Raw genomic sequence first — 22,892 nt, 5'->3', positions numbered from 1 at the left:
GCCTAATTTATTCCTATGCACTCATTATCAGTGCAAATTTTGCACCTAGAAACTGTTGCAAAATCTGCATCACCTCCCTCCCGTACATCAATTCTCACTCATATGATCAAGTGGGAAGTGGGAACCACTACATCGTCTTGTTTACAACGTAACACTCTCAAACAAATAATCCTCTTACTACCTTCGTTTTCTTTGATATAAGGTAGAAACTACATCATTTTACTTCTTACAAACAAATAAAACAAAGTCATCATCATCATCATCATTTCTGAAGTAGTCTTGCCTTAAAAGAGTCAAATCTGAAGCAAAAGCTTATTTGCACTCTCAAACATTTAAACCAATATGCAAATGAAAATTAAAGTACAAATGAACTGAGCCAAAAGATGAAAACTTGTGAAATTGAGTTAACGTAGTTTGGCTGCAGTTGTGCACCACTTATGGATGGGCCAAAGCTAGAATAATTATGCATATTGTTGAAACTGCTGTTTGATCAGTTCAATTCTGACAACTGTTAGCCTGATGAAATAACTAGGGGTGCAACTTAGGTTGAAGTTTGGGTTAGGGTTGAGCACTGCCTAATCTACTCCAACCCAATTTCAGATATGTCTTCATTTTTTGTATATATAAATATATATTTACATGCGGTATCATGCATTTAGGAATGAGAGTTGATATCCGCCCCCTACAAGATAGTTTCCCACAATGTTAGACAGCACATTCTTAATTGAGTATTAGGAATATTTTCGGGTGATACATCATCATTTCTGATATTATTATTGGGAAATATTTTCAATACATGACGGAAATGTACTGTGGAACGTTATGAAAAACTATCTTGTAGCAGACTGATTTTAATTCATACATGCTATGTATCTGTGGATTTCTGGTAATCAATCAGTTGGTAGCGGTGATTATGGGCCAGGTCGGTTTATATAAGATTTATAGTCTAGGCCCAGACCCAGATTGGACCAAACCCCGGGCTTGAAAATTGAAAATATAAGTCTGTGTCTACGCCTACACGTGTATGGTATGGGCCCGAGCCCAGGCCGGAATGTCATGTTACTATCAAACTTGGTTAGGTCTAGCCGCATGCTGCAGCCCCATAAAATGCCATGACAGTATCAACCATTCTTACCTCTGTGAGAGAACAAGATCCATTGTTGCTAAACCAGAAGTAACCCATTGCAAGACATCAAAGATCGTAAAAGGTTTTGAATAGAAATGGAATACAGCCTTGACAAACTGTGGCTGTTTCTGTCTATATTTATAAAGGTTCTATTTACAGGATAAGAAGATAGATACAAACACTTTGAATATTTAAAAGAAGGTTACAACCGAATACACTTATCAAAATAAAACCAGATATGGCTTATCTTATCAAGAAGAGCTGACATGGCTATCCATGAGAATCGGGACTCTGAGGATTGAGTTGCATGAGGTCCTTATCTCTAACACCCCCCTCAAGCGAAACGGGGGTTTGCACATGGTGAGCTTGGGAAGAAAGGTAAGAAACCAGGGTGCAGCAATGGGTTTTGTAAGCACGCCAGCTATTTGCTCAGAGGTGGGAGTGAACTATACAGAGAGTGTGTTGTTAGCAACTTTCTCGCGCACAAAATGAATATCAAGTTCAATGTGCTTCGTGCGGGAGTGATGGACTGGATTAGAAGCCAAGTGTTTAGCACCCAGGTTGTCACACCAAATAACAAGGGTGGTGGACAGTGAAAAACCAAGTTCAATCAGTAACATACGAAGCAGCAGCGGAGGCGAGGCTTCGATTCCGTGCTGGATCGGGAAATGGTACTTTGTTTCCTAGAGCTCCAAGAGACTAAATTAGATCCAAGGAACACGCAATGACCTCCTTGAGAACGGCGGTCCATTGGGCAATTCGCCCAATCTGCATCCGAGTAAGCAATGATGGAGGTGGACTTCGTTGGTTGAAAGAGAAGACCATGAGTGATAGTGCCTTTGAGGTATCTTAAGACACGCTTAGCAGCTGCCCAATGTTCAGATGTGGGAGCTTTGAGAAACTGGCAGAGCTTATTAACAGAAAAAGCAATGTCAGGGCGTGTAAGTGTGACATATTGTAGAGCACCCATGACACTGCGAAAGGGAGAAGGATCTTCTAGAGGGCAACCAGAATCAGCAACGAGTTTAGTAGAAGCAGCCATAGGGGTAGGCATGGGTTTAGCTTCATGTAGATGAGTGCGCATCAAGAGATCTTGTACATATTTGTGCTAAGAAAAGGGAAGTCCGGTGGTAGTACGATGCACCTCTAACCCAAGGAAATAATGGGCTGCTCCAAGATCCTTTAAAGCAAATTGGGAAGACAATTGGGTAATGAGAGAAGAAAGCAATGAGCTCCGAGATCCAGCTAGGACCGGCCGGATTGCGCTCCATCAATTGGCGCCGTCTGTGGGAAAACGCTTCTAAAAGCCTCTCTCTAAAACTCTCATAACCTCCTTTTTCCAGAAAACCCCAACACTCATGGCTTCTTCCAGCAACGCCGAACGTGGCACAATGATGAACACCACCGGGGAACAACTTCAAGTCCCCGTAGTGTGCATCGGACAGTTCACCATCCCCCTTCAGGTGGATGGGACCCCCAACTGAACGCGCCGCGAACAGTGGCGCCCGTAAATCTTCCCGCCATGAATGTCCCCTTTCCACTCCCTATCGAAACAACCTTTACTGAACCAACTGCTGCCCCCTGGCGACCAACCAGAACCAGTTTGACGACCTGATGCAGTGCATGCGGGCAATGCAAGCCCAAATATAGTAGTTCCAGCAGCATCAGCTCCAGCAGCACCAAGTACTGCACCACATCTCCCAGTACCACTACCGGTAGCAGTTCCCCCAACTGCCCCTGAACCAATCACTACTTCCACCTCGGCACCTTGCTCCGAAGCCGGTTAAGGCTTCCCCTCAGGGTGGACGCCCTCACCGAGGAGAAGCCTCCCAACTTCAGAACCCCCCTAACAGCCAGGCCTCATCCCCGGGCCGAAGGGAAAGAAAAATCACCCCCACCTTGCAGCTCGCAGGCGGGTCGGGAACCTCGCCCGCAAAGTCAGTGCCTTGGCGCTCCAAGCCTGAGTTCCCGCTCACAGAGAACCGATTCAGCGCCCTGGCAACAGACTACCAACATTCCGGGCCCATCGAGCTCGGCAACACAGAGGCCAACAGCGCCAGTACCAGGCCCACTCAGCAACGAAGGCGCCGGCGAAGTCGCCGAACTGCCACCCGTGTCCTGCCCGAGCTCAGAGGTAAAGAAGAGACAAGCTCGGACGAGGTAAAAGCTGCCCCTATTCTCTTAGTTCCTTCCCCCCTCTCGTCAGAACTCCTTGCAGTCCCCATGCCCAGAGACTTCAAACTCCCCCCTTTAGACAAGTATGATGGGTCCTTCGACCCCAGCGACCACGTCGATGCTTTCCAATCCCAAATGCACCTGGCAAGGGCCAGTGAGTCGTGCATGTGCGTGGCCTTTACCACCACTTTCAGGGGGGTGGCCCGCACCTGGTACAGGAACTTGGCCCCTGGGTCAATAAGAAGCTGGACCCAGTTCGTGCAGGTCTTCACCGCACACTTCGTTACCAGCAAGCGGTGCCCCAGAACCGAGGAAAGCATTTTCGGAGTGGTTCAGAGGGAAGGAGAGTCCATCCGGGGCTACATCAAGCGGTTCAATGACGCGTGTTTGCAGATACTGCGACTGGACCCTGTGGTACAGATCGCGGCGGCCAAGAGAGGAGTAACACACAAGGAGTTCAAATGGCCCATGGTAGCCAGCTAGCCCGCGACCGTGGCCGAATTCCTCAAGCTCGCGGACAAGTTCATGAGAACGGAGGAACAAATCAACCAAAGCACCGAAGGTGGAGTCGAGAAAAGGAAAAGAGAAGGCGAGCCCTCCAACCCAGGTGACAGAAAAAACCCGGCCCGGGAGGCGAAGCCAAGCCAGCCGTCCCGAGCTCCCTTTGCAGCTCGGACATACTACACACCTTTAAACACAAGGCGGACTGAGATCTTGATGACGATCAAAGACGCCCCATATGTAAAATGGCCACCTCGCCTAAAGGGGAACCCAAACGAGAGAAATAAAAATTTGTACTGCAGTTTCCATAGAGATCACGGTCATAGTACCGAACAGTGTAATAATCTTCAGGACGAGATAGAAGGACTCATCCGTCGCGGATACTTGAGAAATTTTGTTCAGCATAATAATAATAATAGTAATAAGACCGGCCGACAAGGAGAGCATAGTAAGGATGCTCCCGAATCCAGCAACAGGCCAGCCGAACCATCGCAAAGACAGCCTCCGGAAGAGAGGCCAGTTCGGGGAACCATCCACGTAATAGTGGGAGGTTCGGTGGTAGCAGGTTGCACTTCGGCGGCGACTTGGACGTCAGTTCGCGAAGCAACATGAGAAGAACAGAACCCTCCAAAGAGGCCGAAGACGGAAGAACCAATCTTCTTCACGGAAGACGACGCGCGAGGTGTCCACTACCCCCACGATGACGCGCTTGTCATAAAACTAAGGATCAGCGACTTCGAAGTCAGGCGCGTACTTGTGGATTCAGGTAGCTCGGCGGACATTCTCTTCAAGTTGGCATTTGACCAGCTCCAGTTTCAGAGAGGCGAATTGAAGCCCGCGAACACTCTTCTGGTGGGCTTCAGCAGAGAGGAAGTCAGACCCCTTGGGAAAATAACAATGCCTGTGGAAGTCGGCACATGGCCTTATGCGGTAAGACTCAACCACGATTTCCTGGTGGTCGCGACCCCCTCCCCATACAATGCCATAATAGGGCGGCCAATTACGCATATCCTATGGGTAGTGGTCTCCACCTATTATTTGGCAATGAAGTTCCCTACAGACTTCGGTGTGGGGGTAGCGCGGGGCGACCAGCTTTAGTCCCACAAGTGTTATGTTGCCACCCTGAAGGGAAAAACCAAGGCGGCCGACGACCTCGAGCTGGAGCGGCCTACGGAGCAGGGCGAGGAACGGGCTTCGCCCACAGAGGAAACGGTCGCAATCCCGACTTCGGCTACGGACCCGGCTCGAACGCTACAGATCGATGTTTCCGTTAAGGAGCCTCTACGAACCGAACTTGTGAGTTTCTTCAAAATTTAGATACTTTTGCATGGTCCGCGGTCGATATGCCCGGTATTGACCCCAGCCTTATAACTCACAAACTCAATACTGACAATGTAGTCAGACCCATTAGACAGAAGAAACGCAACTTATCCCCGGAGCGTTGGAGGGCGGTCGACGAGGAGGTCGAAAAGCTCCTCGCAGCAGACTTCATCAGGGAAGTTCATTACCTGAGCTGGGTAGCCAACCCAGTGCTGGTGAAAAAGGCAAACGACAAGTGGCGCATGTGCGTCGACTACACCGACCTGAACCAAGCTTGCCCAAAAGACTGCTTCCCCCTCCCCCAGAATTGACCGCCTAGTGGACGCGACCTCGGGACATGAGCTGCTAAGCTTCTTGGATGCCTACTCAGGCTACAACCAAATCAGGATGGACCAATCCGATGAGGAAAAAACTAGATTCATTACCGAGTTCGGCCTATACTGCTACAAGGTCATGCCCTTCGGACTAAAGAACGCTGGGGCAACCTTCCAAAGGCTTGTGAATAAGCTGTTTCGGTCCTTAATAGGCACGGAAGTAGAATGTTATGTAGACAACATGGTCGTCAAGACGCGGTTTTCACAAGAATTAATACAAGACTTAGACTCTGTCTTTCAAATTCTGCGTCAATTTAACATGAAACTAAACCCAAACAAATGTGTCTTCGGTGTCACCTCGGGTAAGTTCCTAGGGTACATTGTCAACCGGCGTGGTATTGAGGCCAACCCAGACAAGATAAAGGTCATCCTAGATATGAGACCACCCCGAAAAGTAAAAGAGGTTCAGAGGCTAAACAGCCGCATAGCCGCTCTGAGCCGCTTCATGTCCAAATCGGCAGACCGCTGTCTGCCTTTCTTTAAGGCGATTAAAGGCAAAGGGTTCGAATGGACCCGAGACTGTTAGCTCGCGTTCGATGAGCTAAAAAGCTACCTCGCTAGTGTGCCAATCTTAGCCAGGCCCGAGGAGGGCGAGGTCTTAGAACTGTACCTCTCGGCAAGCGACGCAGTGGTCAGTTCGGTCTTAATAAAAGAAATAGATCAGGTCCAGCGGCCCGTCTATTATGTTAGTATAATTCTGCAGGGAGTAGAGACGAGATACCCGCAGATAGAAAAAGTAGCATACGCACTGGTAATATCAGCTCGGAAACTCCGCCCATATTTCTAGGCCCACATTGTCATCGTCTTGACTGACAAACCTCTGAGGCAAGTCTTACTTAAGCCTGAGGTTTCCGGTCGGCTAACGAAGTGGGCCATCGAGCTCAGCGAGTACGACCTCCAGTATAAGCCGTGAACTGCTATTAAGGCCCAAGCCTTAGCAAATTTTATCGCCGTGTGCACGTTCAGCCCTGAAGTCCCTAGGCCGGTTGAGCCCGAGATCCCCAATTCGGGTGAGACCGAAGCTCCCGAGCCAATAGAGTCTGAACCCCGTGAAGTAGAAGCCAGTGTGGCATCTCTCTTGGTTAGACCAAACCCGAACTGGGATGAGGAGCCCTAGATCCTTCACGTAGATGGCTCCTCGAACCAGCAGGGCAGTGGAGCTGGAATAGTGCTATGCGGCCCGGGTGGCACGAAATTGGAATACGCACTACGCTTTGAGTTCGCGGCCTCCAACAACGAGGCAAAATACGAGGCACTAATAGCCGGGCTGAACCTAGAGCAAAAGGTAAAAGCAAAACACATAGTTATCTACAGCGATTCCCAGCTCGTGATCAACCAGGTTACGGGCGAATACGAAGCACGCAAGCTCACTATGATCGCATACTTGGCAAAAGTAAAGGAGGCTCTGCTCAACTTCCAGTCACACTTCATCAGGCAAATCCTGAGGTCAGAGAACACTGAGGCCGACGCCCTGTCCCGGTTAGCCAGCACGAGTCACAACACAATGAGAACTGTGTACATAGAGGACTTACCTCTGCCTAGCATTCTCGGTGGGGCAGAGGAGGTCGCTCCCGTCCTTGAAGCAGAGCCGAGCTGGATCGACCCACTCGCGAGCTTCTTGTTAGATGGAACCCTCCCTGCGGACCGCAGTGCAGCCAGGAGGGTGCAGCACCAGGCAACCAAATACGTCATAATAGACGAACGACTGTACCGACGGTCCTACACGCTCCCCTACATGCGTTGCTTACGACCTGCTGAAGCCGAGCTCGTACTCCACGACACTCATGAAGGTCTATGCGGCAGACACCTGGGGGGCAGAGCCCTCGCCCAAAAGGCACTTCGACAAGGATACTACTGGCCAACGATGAAGGCAGAGGCCGTCGAGCTCGTCAGAAAATGCGACAAGTGTCAGAAGTATGCCAATATCCACCATCAGCTTGCCGCCGACCTCAAGTGCCTCACCAGTCCATGGCCCTTTGCGCAATGGGGCATCGACCTCCTGGGGCCATTCTCGCCAGCAACAGGTGGGAGGAAGTTCCTAGTGGTAGCGGTAGATTATTTCACAAAGTGGATAGAAGCTGAACCTTTGACAACAGTTACGGCCCGAAACGTACAGAACTTCTTTTGGAAGAACATAGTATGCCGCTTCGGGCTACCCCGGGTACTGATCTCCAACAATGGTAAATAGTTCGAAGATATCAAGTTTCAGGAATGGTGCCGAGATATGGGAATCCGGCAGAACTTCACATCGGTCGCACACCCGTAGGCAAACGATCAGACAGAAGTAATGAATAGAGCTATCCTCCGCGGATTAAAAGCACGACTGGACCGAGCTAAGGGGTTGTGGGAGGACGAGCTACCAAGTGTTCTGTGGGCTCACCGAACCACAGAAAAAACCGCCACAGGAGAAACCCCCTTTAACCTCACCTACGGCACCGAAGCGGTAATCCCGACGGAGATCGAAATACCTACACTACGACTAGAAGCATACGACGATCAAACAAACGGAGATGAGTTACGCACCAACCTCGACCTACTGGACGAGGTAAGAGACCTCGCGTACATCCGGACCGCAGCTTACCAGCAAAAGGTAGCTCGGTACTACAACGCCAGAGTAAAAAAGCGGAACTTCCGCATCGACGACTTAGTTCTCCGTAAGATCATGGCACCCGAGCCCGGCGTGGGCAAACTTGGACCGAATTGGGAAGGGCCCTACCGAGTAAAGAGAGCGCTCGGGGGGGGGGGGGGCATACGAGCTCGAAACTTTAGAGGGAAAACAAGTACCCCGAGCTTGGAACGTCGTTAACTTGAGACGATACTACCTATAGATCACCAAGCGAGGTGGATTAAGTCACTACAAGAGCCAAAGGGCTAGGACGCCGAACTAAGAAGGACCTCGGCATGGATAAACTAAATAAGGGCATTGACATATGGTTAGTTCGGTGATACGAACAGCTCGGAGGAAAGAGCGACCAACACTTAATCAAAAGAAAATCACTTCATTGCAAGATACTGTGTACATTTCAAAAAAAAAAATTAATTAAATTACATTTCATAGGCCCGGAGGTACTTCTTCTTTATCAGAAGGCACTTCAACGATACCCGAAGGTCCTGCCTCGCCCTCGGAATCTGGCTCACCATCAGCAGTGTTGGCCATCTCCTGAGTTATGAGCGAAGTGGATATGGCACTAATATCGAGCTCGGGGTACGTATTCCGGATCATCCACCGGCTTAGTTTAAAACCCCTTCTGTACGAGTCCACCATCAGGTCATCAAAGCACGGCGAGGCGATGTACTCATCGACGACCTTCTTCTTGGCATCTTTGATGCCTTGAGAAAAGATCTGCGTCCTCTCCCTAATATCCTCCTAAAGGTATTCAACCTGATGCTGCAAATCCAGCCTCAGGTCTGCCATGTGCTTCACCACTACGAGCAGCCACCTCAGCAGCGCGAGCAGCCACCTCAACAGCTCGGGAAGTCGCCTCGGCAGCACGGAAAGCCTCTTCGGCAGCTTGCGCCTGCCTCGAGCTCCTTTCCACCTGGGCCGCCAAGGCATGGATAGAAGAGTTCACCTACCAAAAGGAAAGAACAAGTGATCAAAAGAACGACAACAAGAGGGATAAAAGCAAAAGAGCTCGACAAGAAATCTGACTTACCACCATGGCATGAGTGGCAGCACGACAGGCCACCTGGTTCAAAGGAAGATCGGTCCACGCCGTGACCTCCTCGGGGTAAATGGCCTCCCTACTCTTCTGAAGAGCGTGGTTCGGCGACAACACACTCCTGAATTCCCCTTGGGCTCCCGAGTCTGAGGGCCCAGCTCGCGTATAAGTAGACCCAGAGTAAGCGGGAGCCCCCGTGTAAGTAGTCTCGGCATAAGGGGCCCCTGCCGCTTCTTGCATTGGAGGAGCCATCTCGGGCTCCCTGGGCGGATCCTCTGACGGATAGTCTGGTACCTCGGGCTCCGCATCCCGGGGCAGCTCGGCACGAGTTCGTTTGGCGACTCGCTTCCTCCTCTTCATGCCGTGAAACAGGTGCCCACCACGAGTCCTTTCTGAGTCCATCACACCTGCAAAAAGAGTTCGGCATCAGAAAAAATGAAAGAACAGAGCAAAACAAAAAACCTCTGAGTAAGGAACCTACCCGAACTCAGACCGGCCGCAATGAGCTTGGCCTCCGTTAGATACTGATGGCATTTTAGCCCAAGCCGTGCCCATTGTCGGAGGCCCTTCGCCGTCTCCTTATCAAGCGTAACACCGGCGTCAAGGGCAGCCATTCCCCACCCGGTTTGGAACGGCCACCCCAATTCACTTCGCACCCCGAAGTATCCCGTTTCTATGCTGAGACCTTGTTAGGAAGTTCATGTAGAAGCTTAAAACCTGGGCGAGGAGACAGGTAATATTCCCGCCTACGCCTGGGAAGGGGACCCTCTTGCTTCTTAAGCATTAAAATGGAGGAGAAGATCTCCAAGTCTAAAGGCAAGACCTGTTCGTAAAATAGGGAGATTGTCCCCACCAGGTTGCGAATGGAGTTCGGGTGAAGCTGGCCGACTGTAACACCGAAGTGGTTCATCACCTCGACAATGAGGGGGTGGAAAGGAAGGCGCAACCCTGCGACGAGCTGCTCCCGGAATATCACGATCTCATCAGGACCGTGTTCCCAAGGGAAATTGCCCGAAGGTATGAAGTATGTGTACTCCCTAGGAAAGTTGAACTGGGTGATAAGAGAATGAAGCCCTTCAAGAGTCATGGTCGAAGGCCTAAACTTGTCCAACGTCCGACCTCGACGAGAGGACGCCAAACTACCCGAGGCGGCTCGGCCTATGGGTTCGAACTCTTCCTCGAGTTCTATTTCAGGTTCACTAGAACTGTCAGGGGATGCGGCTCGGTTCGTAGAACCTGCATCCGACTCCCTTGAAGAACTGTCTGAGCTATCCGAGCTAGACATTGGAAGGAGAATAAGGGTTATAAAAAGGTACTCACCTGGAAAAAAGAAAACGGACTACGGGAACGTGAACGCGAGCTAGAAAGCTTGGACGCGAGTTGAAACTGGGACACGAGCTCAAGAAGCAAAACGTAGGATAGTGACAGCGACTGAGGTCCCCCATTATTTATACCCACAGTGACCGAGGATCAACGACCCAGAGCAAAGACAAATCCAACGGCCCACAGTCACGCTGACCGCACGTCTCCAGAGATTGAGACGTGACTGGCCGCACGTCTCCTGAGACCGGGACGTGATTGGCCACACGTCTTTCTGAAACTGAAAGCGCCAGCGCACGTCTTCTCACATTAAAGGCGGCAGCGGCGCGTTTTTTCAAATTTGAAAAGATGCCCGCTGTCACGTCCCCCCGTGGCGCGCTTTTTGAATTTTGAAAATAAACGCGCGTCGTCACGTCCGTCAGCGGTCATAGACAGATTGGCGCGTTTCCCGTCTTTTTGGCGCTCGAGAAACCCGGAAAAGTCCTGACAAGCGCACACTTCGCACTATCAGTCAAAACCCGTTCGAAGTACGAGACAAATCCACCCGCCACCTCGCAAACTCCCCGCGCCAGGGCAAGTCCCTTAGCGCGAGGAGTGGGGGGCAATTGATATAGGAAGATTTAGCTTGACTGCGTAATCACTCAACACGTGGCAAAGGCAACAGTTCGGGACAACAGCACGCCCGAGGCGCGAGCTCCGAAAGGAGGAACCAGCGGTCCGAACTCCCTACAAGGAGCCCGAACTCCCCGCAAGGAGCCCGAGCTCTCCCTTAGGCCCCGAGCCTTGCAAACACAAAGGGCAATAACCCGAACTGGCAGTTCGGGACACGCCTCTATCCGAACTCAAGACTTCACTTCGCTCACCACTCCAACACTTCACCTCCAGGACGCCGGACTGAACAAACGTACCATGCCTAACACCGAGGAAGTCCGTATCCAGGGACGGCGCACCTGACTGACTCGGGATCTGACACTTGACAGTCACACTTCAACGGCCACCTGCCACCGCCATCTCTAGTTGTAGAGACGGCTCCGACAAAAAGAGCAGTGGCGGTTTTGCCACAGCAGAGGTGATGACACCCGAACTGGCAGGAGCGCAGAAACAATCATACCCGACTTGACAGAAGCTTAGGAGTGAGTGCGCGAAGTGGTATAAAAGACTCCCTACCCCCCAAGAACAAGGTATGTGAACTTTGCGCCATATGGTTTTATCTTGCCTTTGAGAGAATACTAACTTGAGATTCGGAGAAATCTCATCGGGTTCCTCCCGGAGGTTCCTCATCTCTTCCGTTTCAGGCTCCCTGTAGCTCCAGTCAAAGGCAAGGTCGTTGACAGGTAGGACCGGCCGGATTGCGCTCCATCAGTCACCTTTGTCATGCTTGAAGAAAAGAGAAGTATCAGCCCGGGAGTCATGAAAGCCCAAGGGCAATAGGTAGTCTTGTAACCGTGTGAACCACACACGAGAAGCTTGCTTTAACCCATACAATGAGCGGTTCAACTTGCACACATATGATGGATGACGAGGGTGAATAAAGCCCACTGGCTGTTTCATATAAACTTCTTCATGTAAGAGGCCATTGAGAAAGGCATTATTGACGTAAGTTGATGAATGGGCCAATGGTAGGAAACAGCAAGAGAAAGAATAGTCTTGATAGTAATAGGTTTAGTTACGGGATTAAAAGTCTCATCATAATCTAGGCCCGCTTCTTGAGTGTATCCTTTTGCAATAAGACGGGCCTTGAAGCACTCAACAGACCTGTCAAATTTGCGCTTGATCTTGTAAACCCCAGCGATTGCCAACAATATCTTACCTGGGGGTGGTGGAACCAAAGTCCAAGTGTTGTGACTGAGAAGAGCTTTGAACTCATCGGCAATGGCAAGAACCCACTTGGGGTCTTTAGAAGCTTGTGTATAATATGTGGGTTCAGTTTCACAAAGTGGACTGACAGTGAGGGCATACCGAGGATTGGGCCAAAAGACCCCTTTCTTGGCGCGAGTTACCATAGGATGAGTTGATGCACAGGTGGGTGATGGTTCTGCAATCACATTAGTAGTAGAGGAAGACCCAGCGGGTGAACTAGATCGGAGAGGTGCTGATGAAGAGGGACCCAAATCAGAAGTACCTGGCCCACTATTAGATGTAATAAAAGGAGCATCAATGGGGCCCAAGCTAGAAGCAGACGGACCAGCATTTGTAGGCAGAGGTGCCGATGGGCCTGTTGGGTCGAAAGATGAAGAGTTAAACCCATTACTGCATGGATACAGCACCGGAGGTGCCCCTATAGCCAAAAAAGGTCCAGGTGGACGAGTATTATATGTAGTATCAGTAGAAGAAGCCTGCTCAGCATAAGGGAAAGAGTGTTAATCAAAAATCACATTACGGGAAATGTAAACCCTATTAGTTTTCAGATTCAAGCACTTGTAGCCTTCGTGATGTCTACTATATCCAATAAACACACATCGAATGGAGTGGGGGTCTAGCTTGTCATGAGCATAAGGCCGTAAGTGCGGGTAACAAGCACATCCAAAAACCCTAAGAAGCTATAATCAGGAAGCGTACCATAAAGTTTCTGCCAAGAAGATAGCATATGAAGAACTGGTGAGGGAATGTGGTTAATGAGAAAGACCGCAGCATCAGAGACATCAAACCACCTGTATTTGGGCATACTAGCATTCATCATCAATATCAGACCGGTTTCAACGATATGATGATATTTACGTTCAGCTGCTCCATTCTGCTGATGAATGTAAGGGCATGATTTACGGTGTGAAATACCAGTGTCCACAAATAAAGGACGCAAAGGGTTATACTCAGAACTGCCATCAGTTTGAAAGATCTTGATTTTAGTATTGAATAAATTTACAACATTGATCTTGAAAGCAACAAATAAAGAGGGAACTTCAGATTTAGACTTCATAGGAAAAATCCATACAAAATTGCTGAAACCATCAATAAAATGTAAATAGTAACAAAAGCCTTCAACTGAGGGACAAGGGGTAGGTCCCCAAATATCAGAATAAATAATTTTCAAAGGTGCTTTAGCTATTGCATGACTAGGAAAAAACGAAAGTGTGTCTCTTGCCTAAAGGACAAGCATGACAAAAAGTAAGATCTTTACTACTGAATGGTGAGTGATGATGATAGATAACATGCTTGGTAACACGTGGGCTAGGATGTTCCAACCGGTGAATCGGTTTTTAGAATTAGAAATTCGGTTAACTGAAAAAAGTGAATTAACTGAACTTTGCTATATGGCATGTAATATATAATATATTTACATATATTAGTATATAATATAATAAAATTTGATTTCATAATATATATTTATATATTATATGTTACGACATATAATATATAATATAGTATATATATTTTTGAAATTCGGTTTTAACCAAAAACTGAACAAAAAATTTTGATTTCAGTTCAATTTTCATTTTTTTAATTCAGTTTTTAAAATTTCGATTTATTCAATTTGGTTTTTAACTGAATAAATCAAATGTTCGGCCCTAATTGGGGACCCCAACGAATAGTTCATCGGGCGGATCGAGCGTAGTATGGCATGCACAGTCGTGCCATGCTGTGCCAACCCATGGACCTGAAACCCCAAACCCAGCACGACTCGCATATCATCATGCCATATCGGACCGCAGGCAGAATGGCCCGATTTATAGCTCTAAATTAATCCAACGTTTGAGTCTAACCCAATTAAACCGTTCCGGTTATACTTGACATCTATAATTACCTATGATATAACAATTGGCACTTGGCTTTTGGTAACATCTATAATTACCTATGTTAACTTCTCACAAACATAACAGACGGCCAAATCTGAAGCAAAATTAAACCAGAATGATGACAACGAATACACGGCGAGGCTGTGCTATGAGACGATGTGAAGACTGATTTGATCTCGACAGAACATGATTGGAGGGCCCATGTAATTGGTGGAAGGTGGACCGGAGGGTCCACCCGATGCGCTCTAGGAAACGTTGGGATGAGAGAAAAATGTTAAACTCAAGGCAATTAATTGAGAAGGATATGATTGGATCAGCTTTATTAAGGTCTGCTTTGGCTTTTATTGGGTAACAATAGAATGGACGATTTGATAATAAAAGCATTTGAAGAAGACAATGGAGTGGGTTTCAGCGAAGGGGAAACGTGGATGAGAGAGAAATGTAGAACTTAAAGACAATTAATTGAGAGGGTTATGGTTGAATCAGCTGCATTAATTTAAGGGATTGTGTTGATAATAAAAGCATTTGAATTGAAGAAGACAACGGAGTGGATTTCACCTGGGGGAAGTTGGAGAAATTAATTCTATTTTTGGTGATTTTCTTAACAGAAATTAATTGCTTTGTCATTTAACAGAAAAGGTTCACATGTATATGTGAAGAGTGAGCGGCCAAAAGAGCATCATGTGAGTAAATATATATAAGATATGCGCTGGTGAAGGTCCCTCATTTCATCAACACACCAACCAAAACTATAGTCGACCATCGACCATGGAGTTTTCCCCTCCTTCCAAGAAATGCTTTCCAACCAAATCAAAAGAAGATGTAGCAGATGATGAAAGAGTGTATCAAGGATACAGAGATCTCATTTCATCCCTTCCAAATGAGAAAGGCTGGATCTCTGAAAGCCTAGTTCTCTACCAAGGTTTTTGGTACGTCTCCACTATTTCACTACAAGGAGCCATGGCCGTTCAACAACACTTCAAGGCTCGACCCACTGATATTCTCTTAACCTCCACTCCGAAATCAGGCACCACATGGACTAAGGCCCTCATTTTTGCCATCATCAACCGCACCAACTATGATTTTACTACACACCCTTTGCTTATTCATAATCCTCATGACTGTGTTCCCACCTTAGAAACCAATCTCTACCGCACCACCCCAATCCCCAACCCTGATGTTCTTCCATCACCTCGCCTCTTCTCAACCCACATCCCCTATTCATCTCTACCAGAATCAATAACAGCCTCCAATTGTCGAATCATCCACATCTGCCGTAACCCAAAAGATGTACTTATTTCCTTCTGGTTCTTTGCAAATAAGTTACAAGCGAAGCTCAACAAGGACCATCCACTACTCCCACTTGAGGAGGCATTTCAGTTGTTCTGCAAAGGAGCTTCCCCATATGGACCCTATTGGGACCAAGTGTTGGGATATTGGAAAGCAAGCTTAGAGTGGCCTGAGAGGATACTCTTTCTAAAATACGAGGGTCTTAAAGGCAACCCATTTTCTTGTTTGAAGAAATTGGCTGAACACCTGGGGTATCCCTTCTCCTTGGAGGAGGAGGAACAAGGGGTGGTGGAAAAAATATTGAACCTTTGTAGTTTCGAGAATTTGAGCAGTTTGGATGTGAACAAGAATCCAGAGAAGGTGGGCAATCTGGGGGTGGAAAACAGTGCCTTCTATAGAAAAGGCCAAGTTGGAGACTGGGAGAACCATCTAACTGCCGAAATGGTAGAGCACATAGATCGCATCACTGAACAGAAGTTTCACGGCTCTGGCTTGTCATTCTAGATAAATATGTCGTGTATGTGCTACATACTGTGTTTAACTGTGAAGTGAAATGGTGGAATAACTAGCTTAATTATTGTCTTGTTCATTTCAGTCTTTCCTTTAGCTCATCATCAGTGTTTTCAATACTTCAGCACCCTTGTTCCTAATATTCTGCTTGGTTCAGGAGAGTCTAAGGTATGTACTTGTTTGTTGTTCTCTGAGTTTTTAATCAATTTCATCTTCTGGTAAGTACTTGGGCCCATAACCCCTCGATCGCACTGCATTTGAAGACAATGACTTGGGCCACTTTTGTCCTAGGCTAAACCCAACCCACAATCTAAACAGTCATTGTAGTTTAAAACTTTACATAGGGATAGCCTTAGACCGATCTAGCTCAGGCCAAATTGCAGTTTAGGCTGCGCTTAGAAACGATGCAAATGGAGTGTAAATCCCGGTTCAGGGTGAATTTGCGCTCTGGTTCACTTTTGCCTGTATTTGGCAACATTACATTTTTGCATTGACAAATGATATAAAACACATTTTCCAATGCATATTTACATTGATAATAAGATGTATAAATACATCAATAAAAAAAGAGTAAATTTGCATTCAAGTAGCTTTTGATAAAAAAGGCATGTTTTATTGAAATTCGTGTTTGCATCCATTATAGTTAAAAGTCTGTTTGGTAAGAAGGTAAATTTGTCAGTGCAAAATTAACCCAACTTTACAATTTATATGAACCGTTTTACACTCTACATATTTGCACTCACACTTATTTGTATCGTTTCCAAACACAGCCTTAATTAGAGCAGAATAATGAAACAAACAAATAAAAAAAAAGAATAGAAAGCTAGAATTAGGTGTGGCCCAAATCAACATCAAAGCCTTACCCCATGTTTTAAGAAGAATGAAAACGCACAAACATGATTTCCTACTCACTTTTCCTACCCACTCTCTACCTACTGTGAATTGCACCACAAAACACATTTCTCACCCAGAGGTGCTGTTTTGCGCTCCATCTCTCAGCATCGTTGTCATTTCCAGCATGTGGTTTTTCGCTTCAGCCCTCGTTCTTCTAACGGATTAGCTCATGTCTGTGCTGAATGGGCTCTTAGGCATCCCTTTGACATGATTAAACAAAAATCACTCTTCTTTTAGGTTATGTTTGGTGCCATTGTTTTTAACATTTTTGGTTGATCAACACAGTCTGCTGTTAAACATATGATATTACATCAGATGTAGATCAGCCAAATAAAAGAAAAGCATGAAGTTGAGGGAATGTTTTTGATATCTCACAAAAATCTTTAACTTTCCTTCAAACCAAACACAGCCTACAGGCTCTACCCTGTTCTCAAGTTAGAAACAAAATAGGGAAAAATAACAGTGTCTTGCAGTTAACATTAAGTAATGATTGAACTTCATAAGTGCTGTCCATGGGCCAGGTCTGGTTTGGACCAGTTCCAAACCAATTATTAATTGATATATTCTATAAACAGATCAGAATCAAACAATTTATTTAATCAGAATAATTGGGTCTGACCGATCCTGCTTGTCTTCTATATTTACCTATGAGACAATATATTGATGAAACAAGTATTTTTAACCAATATTATCTTATATGTTTACTTATCAAAAACAAACAAGATAAAATCCAAATCTAAGGGCATGTTTGTTTGCATTGAAATCTGACATTTGAATGGCTTTAAAATTGTAATAATTACTTTAAAAGTTATGTTGGAGTTTGTAAACTTCTCTTAGTTATGAAATTTGAATGTTGTTCAGAAATTTAAATGGTGAGTTTTGAAAAAAATGACAATTGACCATTTTAACCTTAGACATGGGAAAGTTTGTTTAATTATTTAACAAACTAAATAATAATTAATAAAATGAATGTAAAAAAATTTATAAATAATTGAACTGATAAAAACTTATAAATAATTAAATATTTTTAAAAAATTGAACAATTATTAATTAATTAAAAAAATATTTAAATAAATAATTACATAAATTAATTAATAATTAACAATTATGTATTTTAAATTAATTAATTAAAATAATAAATTATTAAATAATTCAATTAATAATAAAATAAATAATTATTGATAACAAAATAATTAAATGGATAATCGAATAATACATAAATAAATAATTAAATAATAATTATTTCTAAATATTACTTTATTATTGTTATTGTTGTTGTTGTTGCTGTTATTATTATTATTATTATTATTATTATTATTATTATTATTATATCATCATCATCATCATTAGGGTTGAAAATGGATTGGATTCAGATGGGATTCAACAAAATCTAAATTTGAATCCAATTATTGAAAATTTGCATTCGAATTTGATCTAAAAACCAAATCTGAAGACCTCGGATTTGAATTCAATTTCCAATGGACTCGGATTAGATTTGGATTTAACCCATCACAACATTAATTTAAAAAAAAATTAAAATGTTAATTACTTTTCAATTTTTATATATAATAAATTAATGTAAACATAACATACTGAATTTATTTTATATATAATATATAAAATATATTTTTATAGTATTAAATATAATTATATAAATTTTATATATTAAGGTCAATATATATTATAATATAATCAGACTCAGATTTTAATAGAATTAGTGGAGTCAAATCCAAATCTGATCTAAGTATTAATCAAATGCAAATTGCAAAATCTGAATCCAATCCTATTGATAATTAATCATATCGGATGTCGAATTAGTCCACGGAGTTTTTGTTTACAATGATTGAAAAACATTGTAAACAAATAAATGCTTTTAGGAATAACTTTTATTTACAATGATCGAAAAATATTAGGGATAAGTAGAATGTATTCCCCCTCAGAAATCTGAAATTGCAGCATCAATCCACGGTCATGATTCATTCCACCCCTAAAGTGGAGCTAAGATTTCTAGGGGTGGGCTAAACAATTAAAAATCCAAAACATTAGGACGATATATTTGAGTTTGCATCTTTGCCCCACCGCCTGTCACCCCATAAACGCCCCACACAACGTGCGACTGCCACATGTCCAGTCGCACGTGGTGGGGCGTTCCCGCGTGCGGGGCTAATGGGACGTTTGTTAGCTTGTCCTGTTAGCCCCAAAATGATCCCAAATTTCCTTTCTCCCATACAACGTTTTTAATTTATTTGTCAGAATGTCCCGTTGTTTGAACTAGACAATTGGACCGTCGACCTGGAAAAAGGTGGCCAAAACAGTTCTGTTTCTGGGTCATTTTTTACAACATTGGTTTGAGGTTGAGGGGGCGGGAATATGGGGGAAAGGAGGTTTGGCCTCGTTTTGGAGCTAACGGGACAAGCTAACAACTGTCCCATTAGCCCCACATGCGGGAATGCCCCACTGTGTGCGACTGGACATGCGGCAGTCGCACGTTGTGTTGGGCGACAGGTGGTGGTGACCCATGGTGATAGTGAAATAGCCGGAGCGATCGTTTATGCTGGAGATGTTGTTGGATCTAAGTTCGGGCGAAGGAGAGTAGAACAGGGTCAAACACAATTTGAGGTTAAGGGGGCGGGAATATGCGAGCAAGGTTTTTGAACCGTCGTTGACCCAAACGGTTGGACCGTTCAGCTCGGGAAATGTCCAGGCAACGGGTTCCGTTTTACCCCAAACCTGGTATTTGACAAAAACTATTGAAAAATTCAACAACCCAATGACTCGGGCGGTCAACCCGTCAACCTGTTCAACGATTTTTTACCTTTTCCATTTTTAATTATTTTTAGTTGTTTAATTTATTTGTCAGAACGGGCCATCCATTCAAACTAGATGGTTGGATTGTTGACCTGAAAACCAGTGACCAAAACAGTTCTATTTCTAGATCATTTTTTAAATCGTTGTATGAAAGAAAAGAAATTTGGGATCGTTTTGGGACTAACAGGATGAACAAACGGACGTTCCATTAACTCCACATGAAGGAACGCCTCACCGCATGCGACTGGACATGTGGCAGTTACACGTTGTGTGGGGTGTTTGTGGGGCGACAGGCGGTGAGTGGAGATGCGGACTCGAGATATTTAAGGCTGAAGTGAAAAAAAAAACCGCGAAGCTCTAATTGCCTTGAAAACAAATAAATTTTTCTTAGAATTCAGCATTAGGGGTTGTTCGTCTCACAATTTCTGTACGGGCTTCATCTGCAGTACTCTGCAGGACCTCTCGCCGGGGGAGCCCGGCCAGTCCTACTTAACGTCCAGCTTCAGCTTTTAGATCCAGCTCTCATGTTTCAAACGCACGTTTTGCCAGAATTTACAATGTTGGTAGTTTTAATTTGCTGGAGCTAGAACTGGAATTTTGGATTTTCAGGGTAACTTCGCTGCTGCATCCGGTCCTTTCGGGGATTCCCCTCGATATCATGAATTCGGCTTCAGACAGGGCAACGCTAAAGCAGTTTTTACTATCTTACATAAAGAATATCTTGTTATTTACGTGTTTTATTTCATGGGGAGATATTTCCAATACAATGTTACAAAAGACTATTAAAACGATATAGGCACAGGTTTATCTTGATGGAAGCCGATCTCCTGGTCACACCTCAGAATTAACTCAACTAATTATTATTACTGGCTCACGCCTTGCAAACCGCATTGTATTAACTCTAGACATCAATTTTTCTCTAATCAAGTCTGATTCGTCCTCTTACTCTTACACATAGATTATTTGCACTCCCATGCATTCACACCCGTACAAAAGAAGCCAAAGGGCAAATTTAATTTTAATTAACGTGGTGGAGTCGTCTCCAATGACAACATCATCCTCATTGAAAAAGTGCAAGGCAAGGATGCATTATTCATGCACACACTGAGCAAATTAAAGGTACAGGACACATATCCCCATACTGCCCTAAAATCAACAATTATTAATTCCGGATCTGCTCCTCGCTACCATCCCGGTATTTGTATTTATTATTTATTGGGAAATGTTGCCAATACATGATGGGTGTAACTGTAAAGTCCGTATGGGAAATGTTGCCAATTCATCCGGTCCTTTCGGGGATTCCCCTCGATATCATGAATTCGGCTTCAGACAGGGCAACGCTAAAGCAGTTTTTACTATCTTACATAAAGAATATCTTGTTATTTACGTGTTTTATTTCATGGGGAGATATTTCCAATACAATGTTACAAAAGACTATTAAAACGATATAGGCACAGGTTTATCTTGATGGAAGCCGATCTCCTGGTCACACCTCAGAATTAACTCAACTAATTATTATTACTGGCTCACGCCTTGCAAACCGCATTGTATTAACTCTACACATCAATTTTTCTCTAATCAAGTCTGATTCGTCCTCTTACTCTTACACATAGATTATTTGCACTCCCATGCATTCACACCCGTACAAAAGAAGCCAAAGGGCAAATTTAATTTTAATTAACGTGGTGGAGTCGTCTCCAATGACAACATCATCCTCATTGAAAAAGTGCAAGGCAAGGATGCATTATTCATGCACACACTGAGCAAATTAAAGGTACAGGACACATATCCCCATACTGCCCTAAAATCAACAATTATTAATTCCGGATCTGCTCCTCGCTACCATCCCGGTATTTGTATTTATTATTTATTGGGAAATGTTGCCAATACATGATGGGTGTAACTGTAAAGTCCGTATGGGAAATGTTGCCAATTCATCCGGTCCTTTCGGGGATTCCCCTCGATATCATGAATTCGGCTTCAGACAGGGCAACGCTAAAGCAGTTTTTACTATCTTACATAAAGAATATCTTGTTATTTACGTGTTTTATTTCATGGGGAGATATTTCCAATACAATGTTACAAAAGACTATTAAAACGATATAGGCACAGGTTTATCTTGATGGAAGCCGATCTCCTGGTCACACCTCAGAATTAACTCAACTAATTATTATTACTGGCTCACGCCTTGCAAACCGCATTGTATTAACTCTACACATCAATTTTTCTCTAATCAAGTCTGATTCGTCCTCTTACTCTTACACATAGATTATTTGCACTCCCATGCATTCACACCCGTACAAAAGAAGCCAAAGGGCAAATTTAATTTTAATTAACGTGGTGGAGTCGTCTCCAATGACAACATCATCCTCATTGAAAAAGTGCAAGGCAAGGATGCATTATTCATGCACACACTGAGCAAATTAAAGGTACAGGACACATATCCCCATACTGCCCTAAAATCAACAATTATTAATTCCGGATCTGCTCCTCGCTACCATCCCGGTATTTGTATTTATTATTTATTGGGAAATGTTGCCAATACATGATGGGTGTAACTGTAAAGTCCGTATGGGAAATGTTGCCAATTCATCCGGTCCTTTCGGGGATTCCCCTCGATATCATGAATTCGGCTTCAGACAGGGCAACGCTAAAGCAGTTTTTACTATCTTACATAAAGAATATCTTGTTATTTACGTGTTTTATTTCATGGGGAGATATTTCCAATACAATGTTACAAAAGACTATTAAAACGATATAGGCACAGGTTTATCTTGATGGAAGCCGATCTCCTGGTCACACCTCAGAATTAACTCAACTAATTATTATTACTGGCTCACGCCTTGCAAACCGCATTGTATTAACTCTAGACATCAATTTTTCTCTAATCAAGTCTGATTCGTCCTCTTACTCTTACACATAGATTATTTGCACTCCCATGCATTCACACCCGTACAAAAGAAGCCAAAGGGCAAATTTAATTTTAATTAACGTGGTGGAGTCGTCTCCAATGACAACATCATCCTCATTGAAAAAGTGCAAGGCAAGGATGCATTATTCATGCACACACTGAGCAAATTAAAGGTACAGGACACATATCCCCATACTGCCCTAAAATCAACAATTATTAATTCCGGATCTGCTCCTCGCTACCATCCCGGTATTTGTATTTATTATT

General features: G+C 44.6%; 1 protein-coding gene across 1 annotated transcript; it reads left to right on the top strand.

Moving 5' to 3' along the window:
* The first annotated feature begins 14,943 nt into the window (after positions 1–14,943).
* On the top strand, positions 14,944–16,234 carry LOC104608454 (flavonol sulfotransferase-like). The gene has a single exon (XM_010274452.2). The coding sequence runs from the start codon at positions 14,981–14,983 to the stop codon at positions 16,004–16,006; it is 1,026 nt and encodes a 341-aa protein (XP_010272754.1). The 5' UTR covers positions 14,944–14,980; the 3' UTR covers positions 16,007–16,234.
* The last annotated feature ends 6,658 nt before the right edge of the window (positions 16,235–22,892 follow it).

Source organism: Nelumbo nucifera, chromosome 6 (genome assembly GCF_055504915.1).
Source record: "Nelumbo nucifera cultivar China Antique chromosome 6, China Antique-T2T, whole genome shotgun sequence".
NCBI classification, from domain to species: domain Eukaryota; kingdom Viridiplantae; phylum Streptophyta; class Magnoliopsida; order Proteales; family Nelumbonaceae; genus Nelumbo; species Nelumbo nucifera.
This window is presented reverse-complemented; position numbering and strand designations above follow the sequence as displayed.

Bases quoted from the DNA above. Each gene is read 5' to 3' on its own strand.
- LOC104608454 (XM_010274452.2), top strand. From the start codon at position 14,981: ATGGAGTTTTCCCCTCCTTCCAAGAAATGCTTTCCAACCAAATCAAAA.